The 24,246-nt window shown below is 39.6% G+C and overlaps 5 protein-coding genes across 8 annotated transcripts in view; 2 read left to right on the top strand and 3 right to left on the bottom strand.

The window, feature by feature from the left end:
* Positions 1-1,325, bottom strand: part of LOC307026378 (E3 ubiquitin-protein ligase MARCHF6-like) — a 26,433-nt gene extending 25,108 nt beyond the window's left edge. For all 4 annotated transcript variants that reach the window (XM_079661729.1, XM_079661727.1, XM_079661730.1 and 1 more), the window contains exon 1: positions 953-1,325. In XM_079661729.1, coding sequence (XP_079517855.1) covers positions 953-971 — 19 coding nt within the window. In that variant the 5' untranslated portion in view covers positions 972-1,325. The remainder of the gene's footprint in view (positions 1-952) is intronic.
* A 2,752-nt stretch (positions 1,326-4,077) lies between these two features.
* On the bottom strand, positions 4,078-8,532 carry LOC307026508 (zinc finger BED domain-containing protein 4-like). Its single transcript, XM_079661944.1, has 2 exons — positions 8,441-8,532; positions 4,078-6,289 (listed from the first exon to the last, which is right to left on the bottom strand). Exon 2 carries the CDS (start codon positions 6,283-6,285, stop codon positions 4,489-4,491), a length of 1,797 nt encoding a protein of 598 aa, XP_079518070.1. The 5' UTR covers positions 6,286-6,289; positions 8,441-8,532; the 3' UTR covers positions 4,078-4,488.
* Positions 8,533-10,726: 2,194 nt separating this feature from the next.
* Positions 10,727-16,070, top strand: cmbl (carboxymethylenebutenolidase homolog (Pseudomonas)). Its single transcript, XM_079661867.1, has 6 exons — positions 10,727-10,916; positions 11,757-11,971; positions 13,328-13,435; positions 13,604-13,746; positions 14,346-14,437; positions 15,785-16,070. Exons 2-6 carry the CDS (start codon positions 11,757-11,759, stop codon positions 15,962-15,964), a joined length of 738 nt encoding a protein of 245 aa, XP_079517993.1. The 5' UTR covers positions 10,727-10,916; the 3' UTR covers positions 15,965-16,070.
* Positions 16,071-16,943: 873 nt separating this feature from the next.
* On the bottom strand, positions 16,944-22,338 carry cct5 (chaperonin containing TCP1, subunit 5 (epsilon)). The gene is made up of 11 exons (XM_079661866.1): positions 22,093-22,338; positions 21,654-21,714; positions 20,867-21,031; positions 20,270-20,468; positions 19,992-20,184; positions 19,718-19,867; positions 19,516-19,635; positions 18,771-18,956; positions 18,545-18,682; positions 17,715-17,895; positions 16,944-17,215 (listed from the first exon to the last, which is right to left on the bottom strand). The coding sequence occupies exons 1-11, from the start codon at positions 22,195-22,197 to the stop codon at positions 17,088-17,090; spliced, it is 1,626 nt and encodes a 541-aa protein (XP_079517992.1). The 5' UTR covers positions 22,198-22,338; the 3' UTR covers positions 16,944-17,087.
* A 620-nt stretch (positions 22,339-22,958) lies between these two features.
* Positions 22,959-24,246, top strand: part of mtrr (5-methyltetrahydrofolate-homocysteine methyltransferase reductase) — a 34,466-nt gene continuing 33,178 nt past the window's right edge. The window contains exon 1 of the mRNA XM_079661816.1: positions 22,959-23,224. Coding sequence (XP_079517942.1) covers positions 23,148-23,224 — 77 coding nt within the window. The 5' untranslated portion in view covers positions 22,959-23,147. The remainder of the gene's footprint in view (positions 23,225-24,246) is intronic.

Raw genomic sequence — 24,246 nt, 5'->3', positions numbered from 1 at the left:
TGATGATTATTTAGAACAAAGCAGACGCTCAGAACAGCATTATCTGCCTTTTTGGGATCTATTCAAAATAAACAAAATAAAAGTAAGTTTGTGATCTTTTCAATGTATCGTTGCAGCTGTAGTCCATTTTGTTATTTCAAATAAATCCCAATAAATGGTTCAGTCCAAAATGAAAATATATGCAAAATGAAAGTAATGAATTTATGTTTGTAGATGTAAACACTAATTTAGCACATTTCTATAAGCATGACAAGTAATATATGCAATGTAAACACAGAGTAATGTAATGCATGTATATTAATATTGTGAATTGTATATATGTATTGAGGTGTTCAGTTTGTAAAACAATGAATATACAGAATTAAACAGGTCTAATTGTGTCAGGAGTGCAACAGGCTGATGCGACAGAGAGTAAAGGGACTGAGTTGATATGCAGGTTTCTTTCAGGACTCTGAAGGTAACGACTGATATTCAGATAAGCTGCTAACTTTGCATTCATCTAGTTCCACTGGCTTGTCATCAATATGGTCACATACATATACACACCATAACAATATGATGCATTACATGAATGCACAATATACAACTTGTTCCTTTTAACAATCCAAATCCTTGCACATTTCTCCACCTCTTTTTAAATCTGCACAGCTCTCAGCTCAACTTTGAATTTAGTATTTGCCATTTGTTGTTGATTCTGATACACCACGAGACTGATGACATCACCAGTTTCGTTTAGTCCTTTCTACAATCTCTATTATACTGTTGCTTCACCCTGCATTTAGTGCATTCAAAACAACAGTCATTTCCCTGATTTAACCTGAACCACTACAGCATATTAAGCTATGCTATTCGGCTAAGTGAACCACTAGCAGGCCAAGCGACTCTACGAAGCTAACCACAGTAAACCCCCCCGCTGGGAAGCATTGAAAAGAAACACTTTACAGTCATTTACCTTCTTCTGCAGTGTCCATGATGTTCGCTAGGTTTCTTCCAGGAGTAACTTGTGAGGAGAACCCATCCACGACACAGAGCTAGCGTGTAGCTTGATCAAGCTAACAAGACGAGAGAATGTGACGGATTCATTGACAAATAAAATGGTTTCCCCACAGACTTAACACCAGGGATTTCCTCCTGTGTCTCCCTTCCCATCCAGTCGGTGTCTGCTAAACTAACGCTGGTATTTTAACGGTGTATTTGTATTTATTGTATAAAATAAACGTTACATCCTCCGCTCAACTGACAGTTTTTTAAACGGCTAGCTGAGCTGGCTAACGCACGCGCTAACGTCACGTCTCCTGTCACAACAGTCTGACTTACAGCAGTTTTACGACAGCGAAACCATAACAACAGTCAGGTGGGTAGTAAATGGTTCTATATAAATAAACTCTGTAAATCTGTAATGGGAGATACTACAGGTGAATGGGGAAGAGAACAACTATATTAACCTATACATATCACCATTTAACTTAGCACTAAATGAGGATGTGACATGTCAACAATGCATCTGTAAATACCTTCGGATTACAATACAGCTTTATTTGTAAGGCACAGACAAATAAAAACAATACAAAAATCACACAACTCTGCTCACAAACCATTAAATAAGTAAAAATACAATTAAAAAGGTAAAAACACAAATAAACAAGAATACAAATAATATATATATATTTATCACAAAACATGTATGTATTGTGATAGTCCTATATGTTGTACCCAATACAGGTTAATTAAAAACAAATCTAGATATTAACTTGACAATAGCTCAAAAATAATATTCTTTTAGAAATCAAATATCCCTTAAAGTTGAACAGCGACATCTGCAGGATATTAGTTGAAGCAACAATATGTAACTTTTGTATAAGCATGGCACAAAATACACAGCAATGTATAAGAACACTAACACAAATAAAACATCTAAAAGGAATTTTCAATTAAAATACAAATGCAAGATTAATATTTACATTAAGCATTCAAATCAACTATATTCAACATGGAGCCTGTTCTTGGTGAAAGGGTGTATAAATAATATTAATTTTAAAGTTTCCCTTTCTTAATTTACCTGCTATAATTAATAATTCATACAAATAAATAAAATGTATTAGAGCGCTTCTCCAGGTGCTCAAAGCGCTTTACATGACATATTACACATATGTAACAGTTATTACAATACCCACAGGAGCAAATGAGGTTATTAATTAACAAACAGTCGTATTGATTTGATCGAGTCAAATCCTAATTCAAATATCTGGACATATTCAGTCACAAAAGTCTAGTTGCACTAATATGCATCGTGCTAAAGAATATCAGAAGTAAGATACTGGTTTCTAGTGGGGCCATATCAGGCTGCGGTTGTGGGTTAGATGGTTAAAGCGCCTGTCTAAAACAGGATATCCTGGGTTCAAAACCCAGTGGGGCCTTTTGGGAGGAGGGTCTCAGGGAAACCATGAAATAAGGAAAAAGTAAAAATACACAATAAGACTTATTAGGTTATTTCTGTGCTTGAAATAAACAGTCTACGCTTCATACTCAACCCTCCTTTAGGACTTGAGTTAAGAACTAATTATAACTAGGGTTGCAAAGGCGTGGAACATTTCCAGTACATTTCCATGGGAAGTTAAGCTGGGGAATTTTGGAAATATTCCATATTGGAAACTTTCCATGGGATTTATGGGAATTGATGGGAACTAACTGGGAATTGAGGGTAATGTCATCGAATTGTATCATATCCAAGCATAAATATAAACATTTTGTTTTGTCATGTGGAGGTGGTGAACAGCTAAAAGTTCACTTGAACAATAAACTGGACTGGTCAGACAACACTGATGCTCTCTTCAGGAAGGGACAGAGCAAGCTGTTCTTCCTGAGGATGCTCAGGTCATTCAATGTGTGCACGAGGCTGCTGCAGATGTTCTACCAGTCTGTGGTGGCCTCTTCTTTGCCGTGGTGTGCTGGGGTGGAAACTATAGGGTTGCAAAGGGGTGGATAATTTCCGGTAAATTTCCATGGGAAGTTAAGCTGGGAAATTTTGGAAATATTCAATGCAAAATTAAACAAAAAACATGACATTTCGACTGTTTTTTTTTTTTTTGTAAGTACAGAACAAGTTTTAATTATTTTATTGAACAATTATTTGTTTCATTGAAGAACGAAAATAGGAATGTTGAGTTAAATATTACTCATCCCCCCCATCCAAAAATCCCCACAAAGTCCCATTCAAAATGTGAAATGAAAAGAGCCCTTCTCCCTCCACAAAGTCCCATTCAAAATGTTAAATGAAAAGAGCCCTTCTCCCTCCAACATGTTCCATTAAACATGCAAATCTTCATTCAAGCAATCCTCTGCATTTTGGCTAAACCCTTTCAGTCAATGGGCTCTTCCTGGGCCTCATCAACATCACACTCTGAGTCTTCCTCTTCAGTGTCACTGTCCAGCCTTGTTGAGGATGGCTCTGAGTCAGGCTCAAAGAGCCTTAGGTTTGCCCGAATGCCAACCAGTTGTTCCACTCTCACATTTGTGAGCCTGTTGCGACCCTTTGTGTGGTCTCAATAGCCATGCAATAAGCAGTGTGCTATGGCATGGATATGCAAGTGTACTTGAATGGCATCTGTTTGTTTTAGTCAAGATTATGCTAAAATGTACTTTCCCCAACTATATTTAAGTTCCCTATGAAGAGCCAACCTTCAATTTTGAAAATTCCCGTTAATTCCCATGGAAAGTTTCCATCTTTGAAAATTCCCGGAATTTTGCAACCCTAGTGGAAACACAAACACAAGGGACACTGGCAGGCTGTAAACAAGGGGTCAACAATGTGAAACTATGACTGGACATAAATACACACTGTTTCCACACACCCATGTTAATATATCTAATATCTATATGTCCCTATATGTATATATGTCCATTTACACTTTAACTAATTTCGTGTTTCATAGTTTATATGACCAAATATGTATATATGCTCACATTTATTTGTATTCTTATTTTTTATTCATTTCTTATTTCATAGTTTTTTTATTATAATTATTTTTATTTTTATTTGATTTGTTATTGTATTTATCTGTGTGAATCTGTGCTGTCCTGTTTTTCACCCTCACCCTGTTGCTGCTAAAACAACTGAATTTCCCCACGGGGATTGACACAGGTCTATTTTACCTTATCTTATCTTATAAGAAAACATCCATGCAAAATGATACAATTAAAAAACATGACATTTCAACAGATTTATTTGTAAGCACAGAACAAGTTTTTATTATTTCATTGAACAATTATTTGTTTCATTGAAGAATGAAAAGAGGAATGGTGAGTTAAATATTACTCATCCCCCCCAACCCCACTCATTAAAAAATGATCAAAAATGCACCCCCCATCCAAAAAAACACAAAGTCCAATTCAAAATGTTAAATGAAAAGAGCCCCTCTCTCTCCAACATGTTCCATTAAACATGCAAATCTTCCTTCAAACAATCCTCTGCATTTTGGCTAAACCCTTTCAGTCAATGGGCTCTTCCTGGGCCTCATCAACATCACACTCTGAGTCTTCCTCTTCAGTGTCACTGTCCAGCCTTGTTGAGGATGGCTCTGTGTCCGGCTCAAAGAGCCTTAGGTTTGCCCGAATGCCAACCAGTTTTTCCACTCTCACATTTGTGAGCCTGTTGCGAACCTTTGTGTGTGTGTTCCCAAACAGTGACCAGTTGCGCTCGGAGGCGGCTGATGATGGTGGGATTTGGAGGATGATGGAGGCTACAGGCGCAAGGGCCTCAGATCCACAAAGTCCCTTCCACCAGGTGGCTGCAGATATGTGCTGGCATGACTGCCAGATTCCATCCCCTTCCCAAAGGCCTTGCTTTGTTCGATACTTCGCCAAACTGCCTAGAACTTTGCCTTTATCAAGACCCAGGTGGGCAGACATGGCTGTAATGACCCTGTAGGCACCGTTAATCTCTTCCCCAGAAAGTATGCCCATGTCATATTTTGGGTCCAGCATGTATGCTGCTGCATGCACCGGCTTCATGCAGAACTCCCGCCGCTTTTCCAATGACTTTACCACAGCAGTTTCCTCTGCTTCCAGTAGTAGGGAAGTGGGCAGGACCATCTGGATTTCTTCTTTGAGTTCTGCAAAAAGACAGTGGACATCCGATAAGATGGCACCATCACCCTCTATCATCGCTATTGCTGCTGCAATTGGTTTGAGGATTTTCAGACTGCTAGACACTCCTTCCCAGAACACATCATCCAACATGGCTGCAGTCTGGGATATGGCCATCTCTTGCAGAGACTCCTTTCCCTCCAGAAGGCTGTCATACATGATGACAACACTACCCCATCGTGTGATGCTGGGGAGCTTCAGTGTAGTACTCATGTTCTTTTCCTTTTGCTTCGACAGATACGTAGCTGAAGCTACTTGTTTGCCCTTCACATATTTCACAATTTGCTTCGCTCTCTTGTACAGAGTGTCCATTGTTTTCAGTGCCATTATATCTTTTAGGAGAAGATTGAGTGTATGGGCAGCACAGCCAATAGTCGTTATATGAGGGTAGGTCTCCTCCACATGTGCCCAGGCAACCTTCATGTTGGCTGCATTGTCAGTGACCAGTGCAAAAACCTTCTCTGGTCCAAGGTCATTGATGATCACTTTCAGCTCATCAGCAATGTATTGGCCTGTGTGTCTGTTGTCCTTTGTGTCTACACTCTTGTAGAATACAGGTTGAGGAGTGGTGACAATGTAGTTGATAATTCCTTGTCCCCGGATATTTGACCATCCATCAGAGATGACTGAAATACAATCTGCTTTGTCAATGGTTTGCTTGACCTTTGTTTGCACTCTGTTGAACTCTTCATCCAGCAAATTAGTAGACAGCGCATGTCTGGTTGGGGGGGTGTATGCTGGTTGGAGAACATTCAAAAACCTGTTCCAGTACACATTGGATGGCAGCATCAGGGGTGAGCCAGTTGCATAGATTGCACGAGCGAAACACTCATCTGCTTTTCTCTGGCTAGGTTCATCCATAAAATCAAAGAATCCTCTGATGCCAGAGGGACCAGGAGCTGATGAGAGGGTATCTGACTCTGACACAGCTGAAACAGATTCATTTCCCCCTGGAGTGGAACTCCTGTCTGCTGCATGTGTTGGGCCTTGAGGAATTTGATTGCACTTTGCAATATGCTGCTGCATTTTCGTGGCATTCTTCACATATGTCTTATCACAATACTTACACATATACACAGACTTTCCTTGAACATTAGCTGGTGTGAAATGTCTCCACACATCGGATAGCGCACGTGGCATTTTTCTGTAAAATAAGACAAAAGCTTGTAAGAATACTAATGCAATGGCATGAAGAGATATATACATAGTTAGGCTAGCTAAACAACTGGAATGATCTTCAAAACATCTTGCAGGAGGCAGAAAAAAACAGCATCACATTTGAGGTAGTTAGCATCGTTATAAGAGTGCCTCATAGATGGTAAATGAAGTGATGCTATGGCTTATTTAGCATCTAACTTATCAGCTAGCTATCTAACTAGATCAGGGGTCTCAAACTCAAGGCCCGGGGGCCAAATACGGCCCGCAACTTCATTTTATGTGGCCCCGCAAGAGCTTGTAAAGAATATAATATGTTTATTATACGGTTACATGCCACTTTACAGAAGCAGGTTGCCCATAAACTACATGTCCCACAATGCATCTCGTTTTTTGACATGCGCACTGAAGAGACTTGCAAGTATTTGCCCTGGACTTCTGGGCTGAAGTCAAATAGTCCATTTAGCTTTACCTTCCTAACGGAGTGAAATTACCCGGAAGTCCTTCAGTGGCAGCCATGATAAGTGCCGTTCGAATTCTCTAGAATGAAAGGAAAGGAGGTTTAAAACTTCCTTTATAACCTCCTTTAGCTTAGGAACCACTGGACCTCCCTAACCGAAAGGAGAGGAGAAAATGCTGCCCCACAATGCCTTGCAGCCGCAGCATTTGCCGTCACACAACAGTCGGCCGTTCACGGAAACAAACGATTATGACGGAGAAGTTATATCATGAAAGCTACAGTGCTTATTAAGCATTTTAAAACGTATGTGGTAAGTTGTTTTGAACGTTCATCAGTATTATAATAAAAAAGAGAAATATGAACGTTAGTTTTTACTGAAATTGTCAAATAAAGTCAACATTTCAATGAGCTGTGTGGGGTTTGTTCAACTTTTAAAATATGTCTGAATAGTGAAATATACAGTGATAGATGTTATGGACTAACGTTTATAATAAATACATTTGTATTTATTTTAAGATATTTTCATACAATCATACGTATTGGGATCATTTGTATTAATGTGGACCGGAGGGAGAGGGTGATGAGCATAAATGTTACTTTCCTTTTTTATTTCAATTCCAACTTTGGTCATGAAGAATATGTTTCTCTGTTGTCCACGTTCATAAAGCATAAAACAACAGCATCAGAGCACGGTGCAGAGTCTCTAGTCCCTCGTTCTTATTTTCGCCTCAAATCTTTCTTTCTTTCTCTCTCTCTTTTTCTCTCACTCCCTCATTCCCAAACTCATACACACTCTTACATATTTTAATCATCCATGTAGTAGTCCACTGTATAGAACACTGTAGTTTCCATAGTTTCACCACAGCAGCAGACGCACACAATGACGTCCGCTGGTTCATCATAAACACGTCAGATAGTGAAAGTGCAGTCGGATTCTCTAAAGTACCGCAGTCTCTTCTCCTAAGTCCTTTTGAATTCTCCTATCCACTATCCCTTAACCCCGTGACGTTTCACTCAGAGGTCAAGGAATATGAGATAGGGTTAGAATTTAGGAGCTGATTTTTAAACTATCCGACCGCAACCCTGCTTTCATTCAGACGTAGTTAAAGTGTTGGGTGTAACGCGTTACAAAAGTAACGGAGTTACAGTAATGTATTACTTTTTGCGGTAACGAAGTAATGTAACGCATTAATGATGACATTTGGGTAATATGCTACCCGTTACAATTCTCAGTAACGCAGTTACAACTCATTTCAAAAAGGAATTAAATGGTGTTTTGTTTTTAAGAATTCACTAACATCGCGAGACAGACATTCCGACACCAGAGAATTGTGTGCCGGTAGATTAGTAAACCTGGTTACGTAATCAGTCAGGCTGATCTTGATGAGCCTGAACTTCTGAAGGGTGTTCTTTTCCCCATAATGACCAAGTCGCTGCACATTATCCCGCTTATTACATGACCAGATACTAAACAAACTAAGGAATCGACTCCCAATATGAATTGAAATGATTTTATTGACTTAAAATGATCGTATTTCTTCTGCTAAGAAAAAAAAAAAACTCCGTTCCAACTTCCACAACGGAACCGAGGCAACAACAACAACTTTACGGCAGCACTGTCCAACTCTGTTCATAGTTTCTGATCCACTAACAAGTCCTTAAACACTGCAGAGCCCATACCGTGTTCCTGTTAGTGTTGACTTCTTGTCTGTCTTCTTCTGTTCATTTATCTGACGTCTTTTACCCTCTTTTACTTTCTCTTTCTTGATCCTCCCTAGCAACAGAATTGACCAATCAGAATCGAGTATTCAACTAAGCCTTGTAATAAAAGTTGTCAGTAGCCTTAAGGGCATACACAGTTGCTGCACTAAACTACATTTTAGCATTTAAAATACCTAGCCATTATTTTTCGGTTATTTTGGTGAAAGTAACTCAAAAGTAATATAAAAGTAGTGTAACTCATTACATTTCAGAGAAAGTAATATTGTAATGTAACAACTGTAATAAGTCATATGTCATGTATTACATTTTGGAAGTAATTGCCCAACACTGTTAATTACTAAGTTATTATCCTATCCAATAATAATCAAATTCAGAGGCATTAATGTAATATAATACATTATTTGATATATTATATATGTATATAGTTACAACCGGCCCTTTGACTTTGGTTTGAGAAGTGGGGGGGACACAAAACAGGGGGTCCTCCGCAATGAAACATTGTTCTCGATTTAATTCAATTTCCTGCCCTTCTACAACTATATTAGGCACTATGGTGTTAAAAAATCCAAGAAAAATGTGTAGTGTATATAATGAGTGTGCAGATTTATCTAGTATCCTATCCATGTGAGCCTGTTTTATTTGTGATGACCTATATCCTCTAGGGGAAGATTTGTTTCTTTAAATTGAAGTTAAAGGCATCAATCTGGTGCACAAATTAAGAGATTTATGGATACATCACTCAACACTCATATGAAACAGAACTGTAGGCTATATATTTAAATAATCGAAAAACCATTAGAATATGTTCACAATATATGTTTGATATACTCCTCTCTCCTATCTTTATCTTACCTAGTCTGCATTCTTTCTTTTTATGTATGCATATTTTACTAATCACTCCCCTTTTAAACTGTGTTTTTAATTTTGTACTGACATTGTAATTATTTTTTGCTGACATTGAAATGATTTCTTAACTTATTTTGAACAACTAAATTAAATAGATGGAGATATCTGTTTACATAGATGACCGAACCGTTTGAGACCCACTGAGATAACTTAGACTAAAGTTTACAATCTAATCGTTCAGAGAGTCCTTTAACTCACCTAAACTGACGTTATCTCAGCCTCTCAGTCCGACAGGAGAGGATTCTCCCTCTCCTTATTGTTGAAACAGCTTCTAATCTCCGTTAGCTCCGAGCTAGCACCAGATGCTAACAACAACCCCCGTAACTCTCTCTGTCTCTCGTCTCTCGTCTGTCTGTCTCTCTCTCTCTCTCTCTCTCTCTCTCTCTCTCTCTCTCTCTCTCTCTCTCTCTCTCTCTGTCTCTCACTCTCTGTCTCTCTCTCTGTCTCTCACACAAAATGCGCTCGTGCCACACACACACAGACGCTCCTCCGTGACGATGACCGCTTGCGTAAACAAATACAAATAAACACATTTGAAAAGTGGGGGGGACACAAACTGGATTTTGAAAAGTGGGGTGGACATGTTCCCCCTGTCCCCAGTGGAAATGACGCCCAACCTTTATGCGAATGTGGCCCGCGATGAAATTGAGTTAGACACCCCTGAACTAGATTAATACATTTGTATGCAATATTTGCAATTTAAACAAAAAAATACATATTAGGCTACCCCATAATATCTTCAAAACTTACTTCACTTTGTGTAGTCCACAGGCTCAAATGTGTGGGTGGCTTCAATAGTCTTGTGCTTTGGGCTCAAAAGTGTGGTCCAGTCTTCTAGAAATCGTCCGTGCATGTGATGGAGGAATGCAGAGTGCCTGTAGGGGGTGTGGTCTCAATAGCCATGCAGTAAGCAGTGTGCTATGTGCATGTGCTTGAGGAATAATGGCATGGATATTCAAGTGTACTTGAATGGCATGATTGGCATCTGTTTGTTTTAGTCAAGATTATGCTAAAATGTACTTTCCCCAACTATATTTAAATTCCCTATGAAGAGCCAACCTTCAATTCAGAAAATGCCCAGTTTATTCCCGTGAATTCTCATGGAAAGTTTCCATCTTTGAAAATTCCCGGAATGTTGCAACCCTAATTATAACACACACACATTCAGAATCAGAATCAGAATACCTTTATTATTAGTCCCACAGAGGGGACATTTACGTTAGCTTAATGTTAGAAGCATGCACACAAAAGTATTAAAGTTAAAAAAAAAAAAAAAAGGTTACACAATTTCCAAAATACACATCCTGTAACAGTTCTGGGGATTTAGCAGCCAGGTATATATTGCACTGTTATTAATGACATGAGAAGATACAATTAAATGCACCTTTCGGCTTTTATTTTGAAGGGTTTAGCAGGAATTCCATTCTTTGACGTATGGACTTGACTTGGATCATACTCGGACTCTCGCCGCAAAGAAAAGTCCTTCAGATTGTTTCCTCTTTTACCGAAACATCAGGAAAACAATACGGTAAGTGTCTGACATATGCACCCTGATTTACACATGAACCTTACATTTTGAAACTCTGTTTGAGCAGAGGGGATATTTGTGCAAAAATGTCAAAAATGCTGAGTCACTGTGTTACGAAATGTTATATTCATGTTGAAGTGAACCTTAGGTCGGAGCACTATGACAGTTTTACCAAAAGTGACCCTAATATACTTCTCCCTGTCCAGCTGACTTTCTGTCTGAGTTTCTGCTCCTGCCTGTCAGCTGATTGTTTATTTAATCTAATAAAAAGTTGATTGAATTGAACAATTAAGTACTTGCATTTAAATAAACAATACATAGCCAAATATCAATATGCTGGGAGAAAAAACAGAATACAATGAAAGAAAACTTTACACAGTTAGTTAAGTTATGGTCTTAATATAAAGCTTCATTTCTTTATTAGAAACATAATGGTGAAGTTGGACTTCAACGAATATACATGATTGAATACAAAATTCATGAGATTGACAAAAAAAGACTATTTTTCATAATGTTTTGATACTTTTACAGAGGAAAAAACAACCCTTTTTCTACATTTTGTCTTCAAAATTATTGATATTATCGAACCTCTATAGGACTATATATATAGACTTTTTTTTGCACTACTTTTTATTTTGTATTTTATTGCATTGTTGGAGGAGCTCAGGTCAGAGGAATTTCATTGCCATTTCTACACTGCAGCTTATGTACGAATGACAATAAAAGCCTTGAATCTTTGAATCTATAAGTATCTTACCACAGTTTAGTCACATTAAGCACAGCTCATATCAGTTTAATTCAGGAGATTATGCACCAAAATAGAGACCTTTCTGTCAGCAGATGGCGAATGAAGCGCGGCCGTGCCCCTGTGACCTCGGGGACCGGATGGAGTACGGGGGTCTCGGGCTGGAGGTCAAGATCGAGCACATCGGAGCTTATTTAGTAAAACCATCCGCTCCATCTGACAAAGCCATCATCGTCATTCAGGACATCTTTGGGTGGCAGCTTCCAAACACCAGATACATCGCTGACCTGCTGGCTGACAACGGATACATGTGAGCAGAGGTGGGAAGTAGTGCAGTACAAATACTGCGTTACTGTACTCAAGCACATTTTTCCGGTATCAGTACTTTACTCCACTACTTATTTTTCTGTTTACTTTTTACTTTGACTTGTTACATTTTGAACACAAATACCTGTACTTTCTACTTCTTACATGTTGAACACAAATACCTGTACTTTCTACTTCTTACATGTTGAACACAAATACCTGTACTTTCTACTTCTTACATGTTGAACACAAATACCTGAACTTTCTACTTCTTACATGTTGAACACAAATACCTGTACTTTCTACTTCTTACATGTTGAACACAAATACCTGTACTTTCTACTTCTTACATGTTGAACACAAATACCTGTACTTTCTACTTCTTACATGTTGAACACAAATACCTGTACTTTCTACTTCTTACATGTTGAACACAAATACCTGTACTTTCTACTTCTCACATGTTGAACACAAATACCTGTACTTTCTACTTCTCACATGTTGAACTCAAATACCTGTACTTTCTACTTCTTACATGTTGAACTCAAATACCTGTACTTTCTACTTCTCACATGTTGAACTCTAATACCTGTACTTTCTACTTCTTACATGTTGAACACAAATACCTGTACTTTCTAGTTCTTACATGTTGAACACAAATACCTGAACTTTCTACTTCTTACATGTTGAACACAAATACCTGTACTTTCTACTTCTTACATGTTGAACTCAAATACCTGTACTTTCTACTTCTTACATGTTGAACTCAAATACCTGTACTTTCTACTTCTTACACTTTGAAGACAAATACCTGTACTTTCTACTTCTCTCATTTTCCAAACAGGCTGGTTCCTTTAGTCTGAATGTGTGTTTGGTGGCGTGATCATTATTATCTAGAGTCATTGCGTGCCTATTGATTTGAACACGATCCGTGTATCCATCATTTCCTGGTCTTCTCTAAAGAAGAGGGACCAATGAAAACGTTGTCATGTTGCCGTTGGTCACCATGGAAACATTCATTAGCTAACAATGACATTATTGTTCTATTAATATAAAGGGAGGTCAGGTACTCTTTAAAACAGCTGCTAGTTATGGGTACTTTTTACTGAAGTACATTTCAAAGTTCTTTACTTTTACTTGAGTAAAGAAGTTTAATCAGTACTTCTACTTTCACCAGAGTATTTTTAAACACCAGTATCTGTACTTCTACTTGAGTAAAGGATGTTTGTACTTTTGCCAGCTCTGCATGTGAGTATAATCAATATAATGTACAATATAAAAAAAGAGTGAGTCCTTTCTGAGTAAAAGTACAGGACAGTTAAACATGTTCTCAAGCTTCTGTCTTTGTTTTCTCCTGCAGCGCTGTGTGTCCAGACCTTTTCGTTGGGAAGGAGCCGTGGAGTCCTTCCAAGGACTGGTCCAAATTTCAGGAGTGGTTTGAAGAAAAAAATCCATCCAACATTAACAAGTAAACTCAAAGCTTATTATCACCTTGATTACTTTTATTCCACATGGTTTTATAACATTCCCCCCCTTTGCACTCATTATGGAGGAGACATGACGTGGAAATCAACAATCTTTTTTTTCTTGTATGCAATCGTTCTATTACATCTCGGTCCTCATGGTTCCTTCTCAGAGAGGTGGATGCAGTGCTGCGGTTCCTGAAGGAGAAGTGTGGGGTCAAACATATCGGAGCGGTGGGTTTCTGCTGGGGGGGGTCCTCCACTCATCACCTCGCTCTAAAGTACCCAGAGCTCAAAGCTGGAGTGTCCGTCTACGGTAAGTCAACGCTAGTGTTCATTTAAATCAATATATGTCCCCATGTGGAAACATCTGCTCCTCCTAATTACCATTAAACTGTCATTTATTTGCAACCCTTATTCATAAAAACACATTACAGTTTGATTGCGGTTTACAAATTGCATTAGTTTAGTTGATTTGCGATTTGATATAACTCAAATAAACATATAAAAGATCATTTGTCATTACTTTTGAAGGAGTGACAAACCAAAGCAAGTTACTAACTGATAAAGGTGACTGCCTGTTGATCCTAGCATTTTGACATTCATTATTTTTTACAATTCCTTTTAGATTCACACACTGAACATGAAAACATTGATGTATTATATATTCCTAAAAGTCCCAAACAAAATGTATATCCACAATTCTGTTCATTCCTCACTTTTACATGTGTGCTTCATTTTCAAAGATTCAAAAATGTACTCATCTTTGTTGCATCCTATTGTGTACTCAATCATTTGCAATAATTGTGTTGTTTTAAAGTCCATAAAGTCTCTACATTTCACACAATGTGATTTTAAAAATATTGTGTTGGTTCATGATAATGATCTGTTTTAATGGATCATGTGACACTGCAGGGATCGTCCGGGAAAGAGAGGACCGGTACGATCTGAAGTTTCCCACGCTCTTCATCTTCGCAGAGAACGATCACGTTATCCCACTGGACCAGGTTTAGGAACTTTATGAATATACTTTGTAACGTGTAAAATATAATAATGTTAGTCTTGTTTTAGGACAATACTGATGGTATTCTGGATATCAGAGGTGGGAAGTAGTGGAGTACAAATACTTACTTTTTTCTTTTATTTCTTACATTTTGAACACAAATACTTTTACTTTAGTTTTAATCTGCGTTTCATTACATTCATTAGAGCACTTATCCAAATGCTCAAAGCGCTTTCCATTACATATTACACATATCAGACATGGAACAGTGAATAAAGCAAATTAGGGTGAAGTATTTTTCCAAAGGACACAAAGTTATGGGTAACTTTTACTTGAGTAAAGAAGTTACTTCTACTTTTAACAGAGTTTTTTAAAACTTTTTTTACTTCTACTTGAGCAAAGGATGTGTGTACTTTTGCCCTCTCTGCTGGTTATTCATTCTGGTACTGTAGCATTAGGGTTGCAAAATTCCGGGAATTTTCAAAGATGGAAACTTTCCACGAGAATTAACTCGGAATTTTCTAAATTGAAGGTTGGCTCTTCATAGGGAACTTAAATATAGTTGGGGAAAGTACATTTTAGCATAATCTTGACTAAAACAAACAGATGCCATTCAAGTACACTTGAATATCCATGCCATAGCACACTGCTGACTGCATGGCTATTGAGACCACACAAAGGTTCGCAACAGGCTCAAAATTGTGAGAGTGGAAAAACTGGTTGGCATTCGGGCAAACCTAAGGCTCTTTGAGCCGGACACAGAGCCATCCTCAACAAGGCTGGACAGTGACACTGAAGAGGAAGACTCAGAGTGTGATGTTGATGAGGCCCAGGGAGAGCCCGTTGACTGAAAGGGTTTAGCCAAAATGCAGAGGATTGCTTGAAGGAAGATTTGCATGTTTAATGGAACATATTGGAGAGAGAAGGGCTCTTTTTATGAAACATTTTGAATGGGACTTTGTGGTGGTTTTTGGATGGGGGGGTGCATTTTTGTTCATTTTTTTTTGAATGAGTGGGGTTGGGGGGGGGATGAGTAATATTTAACTCCACATTCCTGTTTTCGTTTTTCAATGAAACAAGTAATTGTTCAATAAAATAATTAAAACTTGTTCTGTTCAACTTAAAAAAAAAAGAACATTTGTTTAATTTTGCATCGAATATTTCCAAAATTCCCCAGCTTAACTTCCCATGGAAACTTTCCAGAAATGTTCCGCCCCTTTGCGACCCTATGTAGCATCAAATCAGAGGCACATTCAATATAAAGTACGGTAGATATCTTTACTTTATAAAGCAAGAATCTCTGCTGTGTAACCACATTTAGAACCTGTGCTTGCATCCCTTCTCTCCTCAGGTGAGTGTGCTTGAAGCGAAGCTGAAGGAGAAGTGCACGGTGGATCACCAGGTGAAGATCTTCCCGGGTCAGACGCACGGCTTCGTCCACAGAAAGAGAGAAGACATCAACCCTGAGGACAAACCCCAAATCCTGGAGGCCAGAGGCGACATGCTCGACTGGCTCAACAAGTACATGTGAACCAAGTCAGGACCAAAGGAGCAGCTGTCACCCAGAAACTAATTCATCCATTTCTACATCTAACAAAGAATCTTCTTATGAGTAGAATAAAGAACTAAAAATACTGTTTTGAAAATGTGCTTTGCTTAACCCTGTACTAAGACCAAGTAAACCGAACGTCATCTGTAAATGGAAGAATCATAGACCCAGGACAGAGGATTTAAAAAGGTCAATCATGAGTGTGATGTAACCCTGCCTGTTAGCCCTACACGCTAAATATGTATACACGACGTATGCACCTACTGGAGCATCTAAGGAGATAATGTGTATAGATGTGTGCAAGTACGTTATGTATGTATAATATTTTTTACAACATAGTAAGCATTTATTTTTACCCAGGATGACCCCGTCTGCTTTCATATGGTTAGTCTGTTCATTATTGTAACAAAGTAAAAATATCTTGTACAGCGAGCAGAGTGATGTTATACATTTAGTTTATTTGCTGATCTCTGAAGTGTTTTATTTTGTAGGTCTGAATGTTGATGTATAGAACTGTGAAAGCTGAGGCAGTGATTTGGATCCGGTTATAGCTTCATGCATTAGTAATTACATAATCAAAATATGGGTATTATGCTTCACAAGTGCCTTAAACCTATTTTTCCTAAAGTCTGTAGGTTCAACACAAAGTTATTCTCTTCAATTTATAACTTTAATCAAACTAATCGTCTCCCATTTTGTGCCTTTGTATTTCTCATTAACCGCCAATGGCCCTAACATTAGTACCAAAGCACTTTCGACTTGTCCCAAAATGGTATGAATGCAGTATTTTCCATCAGTTTAAGAATGCAAGAATAGAAAGTGATTTAGTACGTGGTTTATCCGTCAGTTTGCCGACCTTCTGTGTACAAATAAAGACATGTAATGCACACCCATCATGGAATACAGCTTTAATGACCAGGTTCATATTGTGGGCTTGAAATCAGATACCGGAGAGTCTGGAAATGTTTCAACGGACCAACATTTTAATGGTGACTGATACGAGAACAGCTTGAACATTTTGTATCAAATGATAAATAGCAAGACGCAGTGCGGTTTGGACATGGAGCTCGGGGAAGTGCCTAGTGGAAAGAGTTCCAGGAAGCCTTCAGTCCTCGGTCTCTCCGGGGGCGCGGATGTCGTCGATCTTCAGGATCATCTTCACGACCTGCGTGGCCAGAGAGATCTGCTGCTTCTTACCGATCAGAGTCTCCACCACATGTTGCTGCTTCATGTCTGAGCGGAGGAAAACAAACATTCATATCAGATCCTCTTGCTTTCACATTAAAAAGGTCCCATATCATACTGTTTCTCATCAATACATCACAGGTCTCAGATATATCCAGAACCTGTCTCTCATTGGCTGAAACACCAAACAGATCATTGCAGCATTACCCATAACCCCCTCTGTTTCAGCCCTGTTTCCAAAGTGCTGATTCTCTGTCTGTTACTTTAGATGAAAATAAGGAGCCCCTCCCCTCTGAGAGAGATTTGGTTAAAAAGAACACAATGGTGCTCTAGGAGGAGATTCAGGTGATAAGGGGGGGGGGGGGGGGGGTTACCTTGGTTGGTGATTAGCTAATGGTTACACAAGCCTAAAAATTGTTATGACATCATAAAGTGGCCAAAATCTGATCAGCTCATTTTCAGACACATGTTGATGTATAAAAGACACTTGGATTTTGCATAATAGGTGACCCCTAAGAGTGGGATCACTAAAGTCCTGCTTCCTCACCATTGGTGTTTTTGCGCAGACAGTCGATGCCGAGGAAGGGGTTGTTCTCTTTGACCTGTCGGGCGCGGACCTCTGTCATGGTCTGGATGGGGTTGTACCCGCTGTTCTCGGCCAGCGCCATTGGGATCACCTCCATGGCATCAGCAAACGCCCTCATGGCATACTGCTCCAAAGAAGGGCACTACAGAGGAAAAAGACACAGAATTAAGGAAACGGAAAAAGATTGTTGGTGTTGTTATAAATCCAAGCTCCTGCCCCTCCTCCAAAGTCATATTCAAGCCCTTTTCAAGATGCATGTATAAGCCACTTACCGTTTACAGATTATTGAACTCACATCACATTAAATACATTGTGTTATAAACAACCAAACGTATGTTTCCTGTCAGGCTACAGAACTTGTTTAAGGATTTTCAGTACCAAAAGAAACCCTGCAAATAACTCCTGCATTTCATTTAGCTCAATACTAAAAGTATCTGCAGGTTGTAGGGATGCCAGTGATTATTCGTTACAGTCTCCTTAATTGAATATATTTTTATTATTATCTATTAAAAAAAAAAATTCTGGCTTAGTTTCAACCAAAATATAGACTAATGCTAATAATAGTAATAGTATTAATAATTGTAAATGGTCATTGGTCACACCACCAGTTTGTTTTACTGTAAACTTGGAGGAAGCCTGCTTGCAGAGCAGACTGCTGCTGCAGCACGCTACACACCGCCCCCACCCCCTCTCCCTCACACGTGGTCGAATAATCGATTATTATTCGCAAGGGCTGCCAAATAATCGATTTTGATCATGGTCAGTTTCTGGCAGGTTGTGGTTCGTCTTACCTTATCTGCAGCCAGGTTGACAGCCAGAGCGCATGAAATGTCTGAAGCTCCGCCTCCATACACAATACGGTTGTCTCTGACCAGATTACGGATCACACACAGAGCGTCATGGAGAGCGCGCTTGGCCTCTTCAATGATCTAATGAGACGATGAAATAACAACCAATGAGATCCATGAATGATAAGATGATCATGAATGGACAGGTGAAGATTTGAAGCCCACGTACCATTTTGTTGCCTCCACGGATGAAGATGGTTACGGCCCTGGTGTTTTTGCACTCCTGGATAACCAACATGCGGTCCTTGGTGGTACCGAAGGAGATCTCCTTCACCAGCCCAGCGGTGCCCAGCTTCTCTGGGGTCAGCTCGGAGAACCTCGGCACGATGCGGCCTCCTGTGGCGATGGCGATCAACTGAGACGGAAACACAACAATTGATACTTCAGCACAAACAATTACAGGACTTCATGATACTTGTCTTTGGCTCCTCCCCAACTCTGCCTTTTTTCCGTATTATTCCAGTGATTGTTTACTTTTATATTGTATTTTATTTACTTGTACTATTTGATCCGTTTTATTGTACACCGTAGCTATGCACACATGACATTAAAAGCCTTGAACTTCGGCACAAACGATTAAAGGACTTCATACTTTTTGCTCAACACCACTACATGTTCATAGATGTATATCTTTTTTAAACACTTGCAAATGTGTTTTTTATTGTACTTAAGGTAAATGAGTTAAGCTCATCAATAATACAGTCTTTAATAAATAAGACCTGCCCAAGCTTCAGTACTCATCTCTACAGAAATGGGTGCACATCGTTACATATAAAATATCAGGGAATATTGATGGTCTCCTTCTTGTGCCGTTTAATTGCAAGACCGTATATGAACAGAATTTAGGAAGCCATGGTATATTTTGTTTAAAAGTAACTCTACATCAAGGTACCATCTTATGAAAAATATCTCACCTCGATCTCAGGCCCTCCGACCCAGCGAATGGCGGGCAGGTCGTTCTGCAGCAGGAGGTGGTTGGCTTCATCATCAAAGCCCCACTGGCAAATGGCCAAGTTAGCACCATTGCTTTTGACCTTCAAAAGAGAGATGTGTTTAGATTCCACATGTACCTGTATGGATGTTACATTTCAGCACTTCAGAGGCTGCAGCACTCACCTGGTGGATCATCTCTAGGAACTTCTCCTTCTCATATTTCTGGAGAGCTTTGTAGTCCGCAACGCAGGTCACATCCAACTTATGCTTGGTCTTCGGCTTTGGGGGCTCAAACGGGCAGGTAAGGATGGCCATTTTTACATTTTTCAGTTCCTGAGGAAGGACAAAGAAAAATAATTGTCAGCATTATCATCTTAGAGCGGAAACAAATAAGTAAAAGTGCACGCAAGTTTCCCTCAGCTCTCCAAAAACACAGGATCATTCCCCTGGTTTGTACCTTAGGCATCTGAGGGTGGCTGAACTCTTTGTCCACGATCACCCCCTTGATGAGCTGTGTGTCTTCAAGCTTGCCTCCCACTTTGCCCTCCATCTTGATCAGCTCAAAGTCTACGTCCTTCCTGTCCATGTCGGCCACGGTCAGGATGGCGTTCACTGCGATCTCCGCCATCTGTCTGTGACACCGGTTGATACTGAAAGAAGAAAAAAACCGGCAGAACTTTAATATCTTTGCCGAGTTCGCACAATTCAGTACAGCCCAATATAAACAGGACTTACATTTTGGATCCCAGTGTGGTCATGGCGGTTTCGATCAGAGGCTCTGTGTTGTTGGGATCGCAGAGTAGGGTTTCAGCGATTTTGTCGAGCTGCGCAATAGCAACCTTTGCTGCCTGGTCGTAACCGTCGGAGATCCTGATGGGATGGATTCCTCGGTCCAGCAGCTGCTCAGCCTGCTCCAGGAGAGCTCCGGCCAGCACTGAGGAGGAAGAGGAGAACAGAGTGAGACAATAGAATAGTCACACAGTGAAATGTGTTCTCTGCTTTTAACCCATCCTAGTACCAGGAGTCTAGTACTAAGAGCAGTGGGCAGCTATTGTACAGCGCCAGGGGAGTGAGGGGTGTCCGGTGCCTTGCTCAAGGGCACCACGGCAGGGCAGGAGGTGAACTGGGACTTCTCCAAGTACCAATCCACACTCCATATTTTAAGTCTGGTCGGTGACTTGAACCAGCGACCCTACAGCTCCCAGTCCAAGCCCCTACTGACTGAGCCACTGCCGGACCAATGACAAACAGTCGCTTGAATATGCTTCAACAATGTCAGGTGATCTGGAGGAAAGCTTTAAATTAGTTTGGGAATCGTTCCCTTTCCCGTACCGACAACTCCAGTGGTTCCATCCCCAATCTCATCATCCTGGGACTTGGAGAGCTCCACCATGAGTTTAGCGATCTGGTGATCCACATCCATCATGCTGAGGATGGTGGCTCCGTCGTTGGTGACAGTCACCTCTCCATCCCTGTCCACCATCATCTTATCAAGACCTGGAAAGAAAGAAAATTGTTTAGAGAATGCTAGATCTTGAATTACTTATTAAATAAATGTAAACATAGTATTGTGGGGGAAGTAGTGGTGAAATATATGTATGGTTAACTCACTTTGTTAGAGAGCTTTTTATATGGTTTATGCTAATGTTTAATTTATCTTGCTAGATTGTTCTTGATATTTATGCTGTTGATTTGATTGTGTGTTATTTTATTTTGTGAACCACGAGTAAACACCTAGACAAAATCCAAATTGATTATTCATTTTGAAGTTAATAAATCGTTGAATCTTATCGAATACATTAGATAGATCGTTTGATCCCCTGGAAATTCAGGCATTAAGTAAATGACAAGACATCTTTAAAATAACTTGTACGCAATACAGTGCAATGACGTGATGCCATGTCAAATAATGCAACAACAAAAAGGGAATTTGTAATGCAACGGCAATTAAAATCAAGGACATAGTAAATATAGTGCAATGTATTATTACAAATTGCTGATAAATATATATAAAAATGCAAAGATGTGTCGGTGCACCTACGCAGTATTGAAGGCCTCTACAATGATTAGCATTTTTTAAGGAAGTCTTTTGTGTGTGCACTGCATTGATTTTACTCACCATTTGGTCCCAGAGAAGTCTTCAGCGTTGACGCGACTGCCTTAGCTGCCATAATGTGAGACTGCAAAACATTTCAAAATCACATTTCAGAAAAACAATCTTATTCTTGGTCTCTACTTTTAAAAAACGTATACAGACTTAAGTTGCCATATGCAAATCAATAAAAGGGTTTGAGATGATGTGCATCACTAATGACATTTTTGGGCGTAGCAACAGCCACCGCGTCAGAGAAAGCACATGGGCCTCGATGCTAGCATGACTGGCTAATCCTTTGTAAAATGCTAGTCTGTTCCATTTTCACCAAAAACCTTCGTTATTTAAACACAATGGTATACAACATGCATATTGTTGGCTCACTATGTATGATGATGCCCCACCCCATGCAACTACTAGCAAGTTAGCATGTTGCTAGCTTGCAGAATTAGTTAGCCCATTGTACCTTAAGTGCGTCAATGCCCGACAGCCGAGTCTTCCTGTCCTGGTCTTTGATGATGATGAAAGGCCTTCCATACTCATCAAAAGCCAATGTCCCCAAAGAGGACATCTTGACTTTGCGGTTGGAACACTTTAAAAGTGTTCAGATGTAAAATAATCAGTTTCTGAGAAGGAAATGTGGACCGAGGCTGAACTGCGAGCAGCACGAGTCTGCCGGCTGCTTCTGGAAGGATCGTGAGTCGGGGAGGGAGGAACCAAGTAGCCTTAAGTACGTTTAATTATTAAACATTAAAACTCCCTTTATTGCCAGGAATCAACACACACATAACATTGAACTGTTTTGAGACTGTTCTGAGACTGTTCTGAAAACTATTTAAATGTTTTACATAAAGAATAACTAAGGTTAGAAGTAAAACAACTATATAGTAGGGTGGTTTCTCCCGATCCCGTTTGCCCCATCATGATCTCGCGTTAGTTCTAGAGAAGCTGCATGGGAAGGACTGCTAAGTAGCCTTAGTGCGTCTTATGTCTTATTATTACACATTAAAACACCCTTTCCCCCCAATAATCAATAAACACTTTACATTGAACTGTATTGAAATTGTTCCGCAAACGATACAATCGTTTTATAGATTATAGTTTAATGTTAGAAGTACAAATGTGTTTTTTTGTAATGTGGTTTCTTCCGATCACGTGTGTGCCATGATCTCGCGTTAGTTCCTCCTGGAGATGCATGGGAACGAGTGAAGTGAGTGGATTTCAAAAGGTAGAAAACATTTTTAACTTTCTTTACATCCACCTCTAAATACATCTTCGGGATTTTGCTTTGTTTTAAAAGGGATACGTTTAGTTCTAAAATACAACATCCAAAGGGGCTTGTCAGAGTTGTGTCAGAGTTGTCAGTTATTACTTGTCAGTTCGCTATCTATGCTAACATTTAGCTGCAAGTGTTATTGATTTAGCATTAGATAAGAGAACGATAGACAAAATACTCAAAACCATCGTGTACTCGGGTATCGTAATGTTAACAACTGATGCAATATCCGGGACCAGTTCTATATGGTGGTGTTCAGAGCTGTTGTGAAGGCTTTTCTGAGGCAGCCTGTTTGTAACCTGTTAAAATCTGCATTATCTAGGTAAGAAGAGATCCATTAAACACAATTTGACAGCTGAATACTTGATTTATTACTCCTCTACAGTTGTGGTGTTGTTTTTGTCCAGCCTTGTGTTGTTAATACCTTTCTATGTTTCTTTCTGTGCCTCTATTACAATGTTTCATAATGCTGTTTTTGACTGAATACCTGAATGCTTTGGCTATATACAGTGGGAGGAGGGCAGTATATATCCTCCTTTATTGCAACATGCTTTGTTAAAATATTCAGACATTTGCTCTAGTAAAAGTGATAATACCCTGCATTCAGGTCCCATGTCATGGCCATTTCTACTGATCGTATTTCCATTGTTGAGGTCTACTAGAATAGATTTAAATTGTGCAATTTTCCAAAATCACATTGGTTTCTCATACAGCATCTATGTATAGTCTGTATTCTGTATTCACTCTCTGTCCTAAACGGCTTGTTGGAGCTCCTGCCCCTCCCTGTTAGCCCACTGTGCTCTGATTGATCGGGACGTTGCGAGGCTCGTTGCTGCGAGGAGCGGACAGGTTTCCGGGTCGGCGGTACAACGAGACACAGCGAAACTCATCCTGAGCACGCACAAACACTCACAGCCGAAGTAAAAACAATAAGTGTGGCTTGATATTGAGTAAGAAAAAGGTTTAACGCTGTGAGAATGGGTCTGCGGAGAGCATTTCTCCGCAATCCCAACTCGTCTATTACCAGCGTTCAGGGAGCTCTATGCAAGTCAATGGGACTCCCTGTTAGTTAGCCAAGGGATCCTGGTGTGTGAGGTGCTCTAAGGATTGGTCCATTTGGTCCAATCCGGTCATTTGTTGTTGATTTGGGTGTTCACACGTCACAGAACCCAGGAAGCAAACAATGGAAAATGAGAAATCTCCAACGAGGCGTTCTGGGGCAGCATAAAAACCTTCATAACACACAAGGAGGCGGTTAATAACCGGAAAAGCATGACATGGGACCTTTAAGTAAAAACAATTTCAGCATCAAAATACACTCAACGTATCAAGAGGGAATGTAAA

This window comes from Notothenia rossii, assembly GCF_949606895.1.
Source record: "Notothenia rossii genome assembly, chromosome: 12".
NCBI lineage: Eukaryota > Metazoa > Chordata > Actinopteri > Perciformes > Nototheniidae > Notothenia > Notothenia rossii.
The sequence above is the reverse complement of the archived record's forward strand: the minus strand, read 5'-3'. Positions and strand labels throughout refer to the sequence as shown.

Coding starts and splice junctions, on each gene's coding strand:
- LOC307026508 (XM_079661944.1), bottom strand. CDS start 6,285: ATGCCACGTGCGCTATCCGATGTGTGGAGACATTTCACACCAGCTAAT.
- cmbl (XM_079661867.1), top strand. CDS start 11,757: ATGGCGAATGAAGCGCGGCCGTGCCCCTGTGACCTCGGGGACCGGATG. Junction 13,436..13,603: donor AATCCATCCAACATTAACAA/GTAAACTCAAAG, acceptor GTTCCTTCTCAG/AGAGGTGGATGCAGTGCTGC. Junction 13,747..14,345: donor AGCTGGAGTGTCCGTCTACG/GTAAGTCAACGC, acceptor GTGACACTGCAG/GGATCGTCCGGGAAAGAGAG.
- cct5 (XM_079661866.1), bottom strand. CDS start 22,197: ATGTCCTCTTTGGGGACATTGGCTTTTGATGAGTATGGAAGGCCTTTC. Junction 21,715..22,092: donor CGGGCATTGACGCACTTAAG/GTACAATGGGCT, acceptor AATGTTTTGCAG/TCTCACATTATGGCAGCTAA. Junction 18,683..18,770: donor TCCGTGGAGGCAACAAAATG/GTACGTGGGCTT, acceptor TCGTCTCATTAG/ATCATTGAAGAGGCCAAGCG.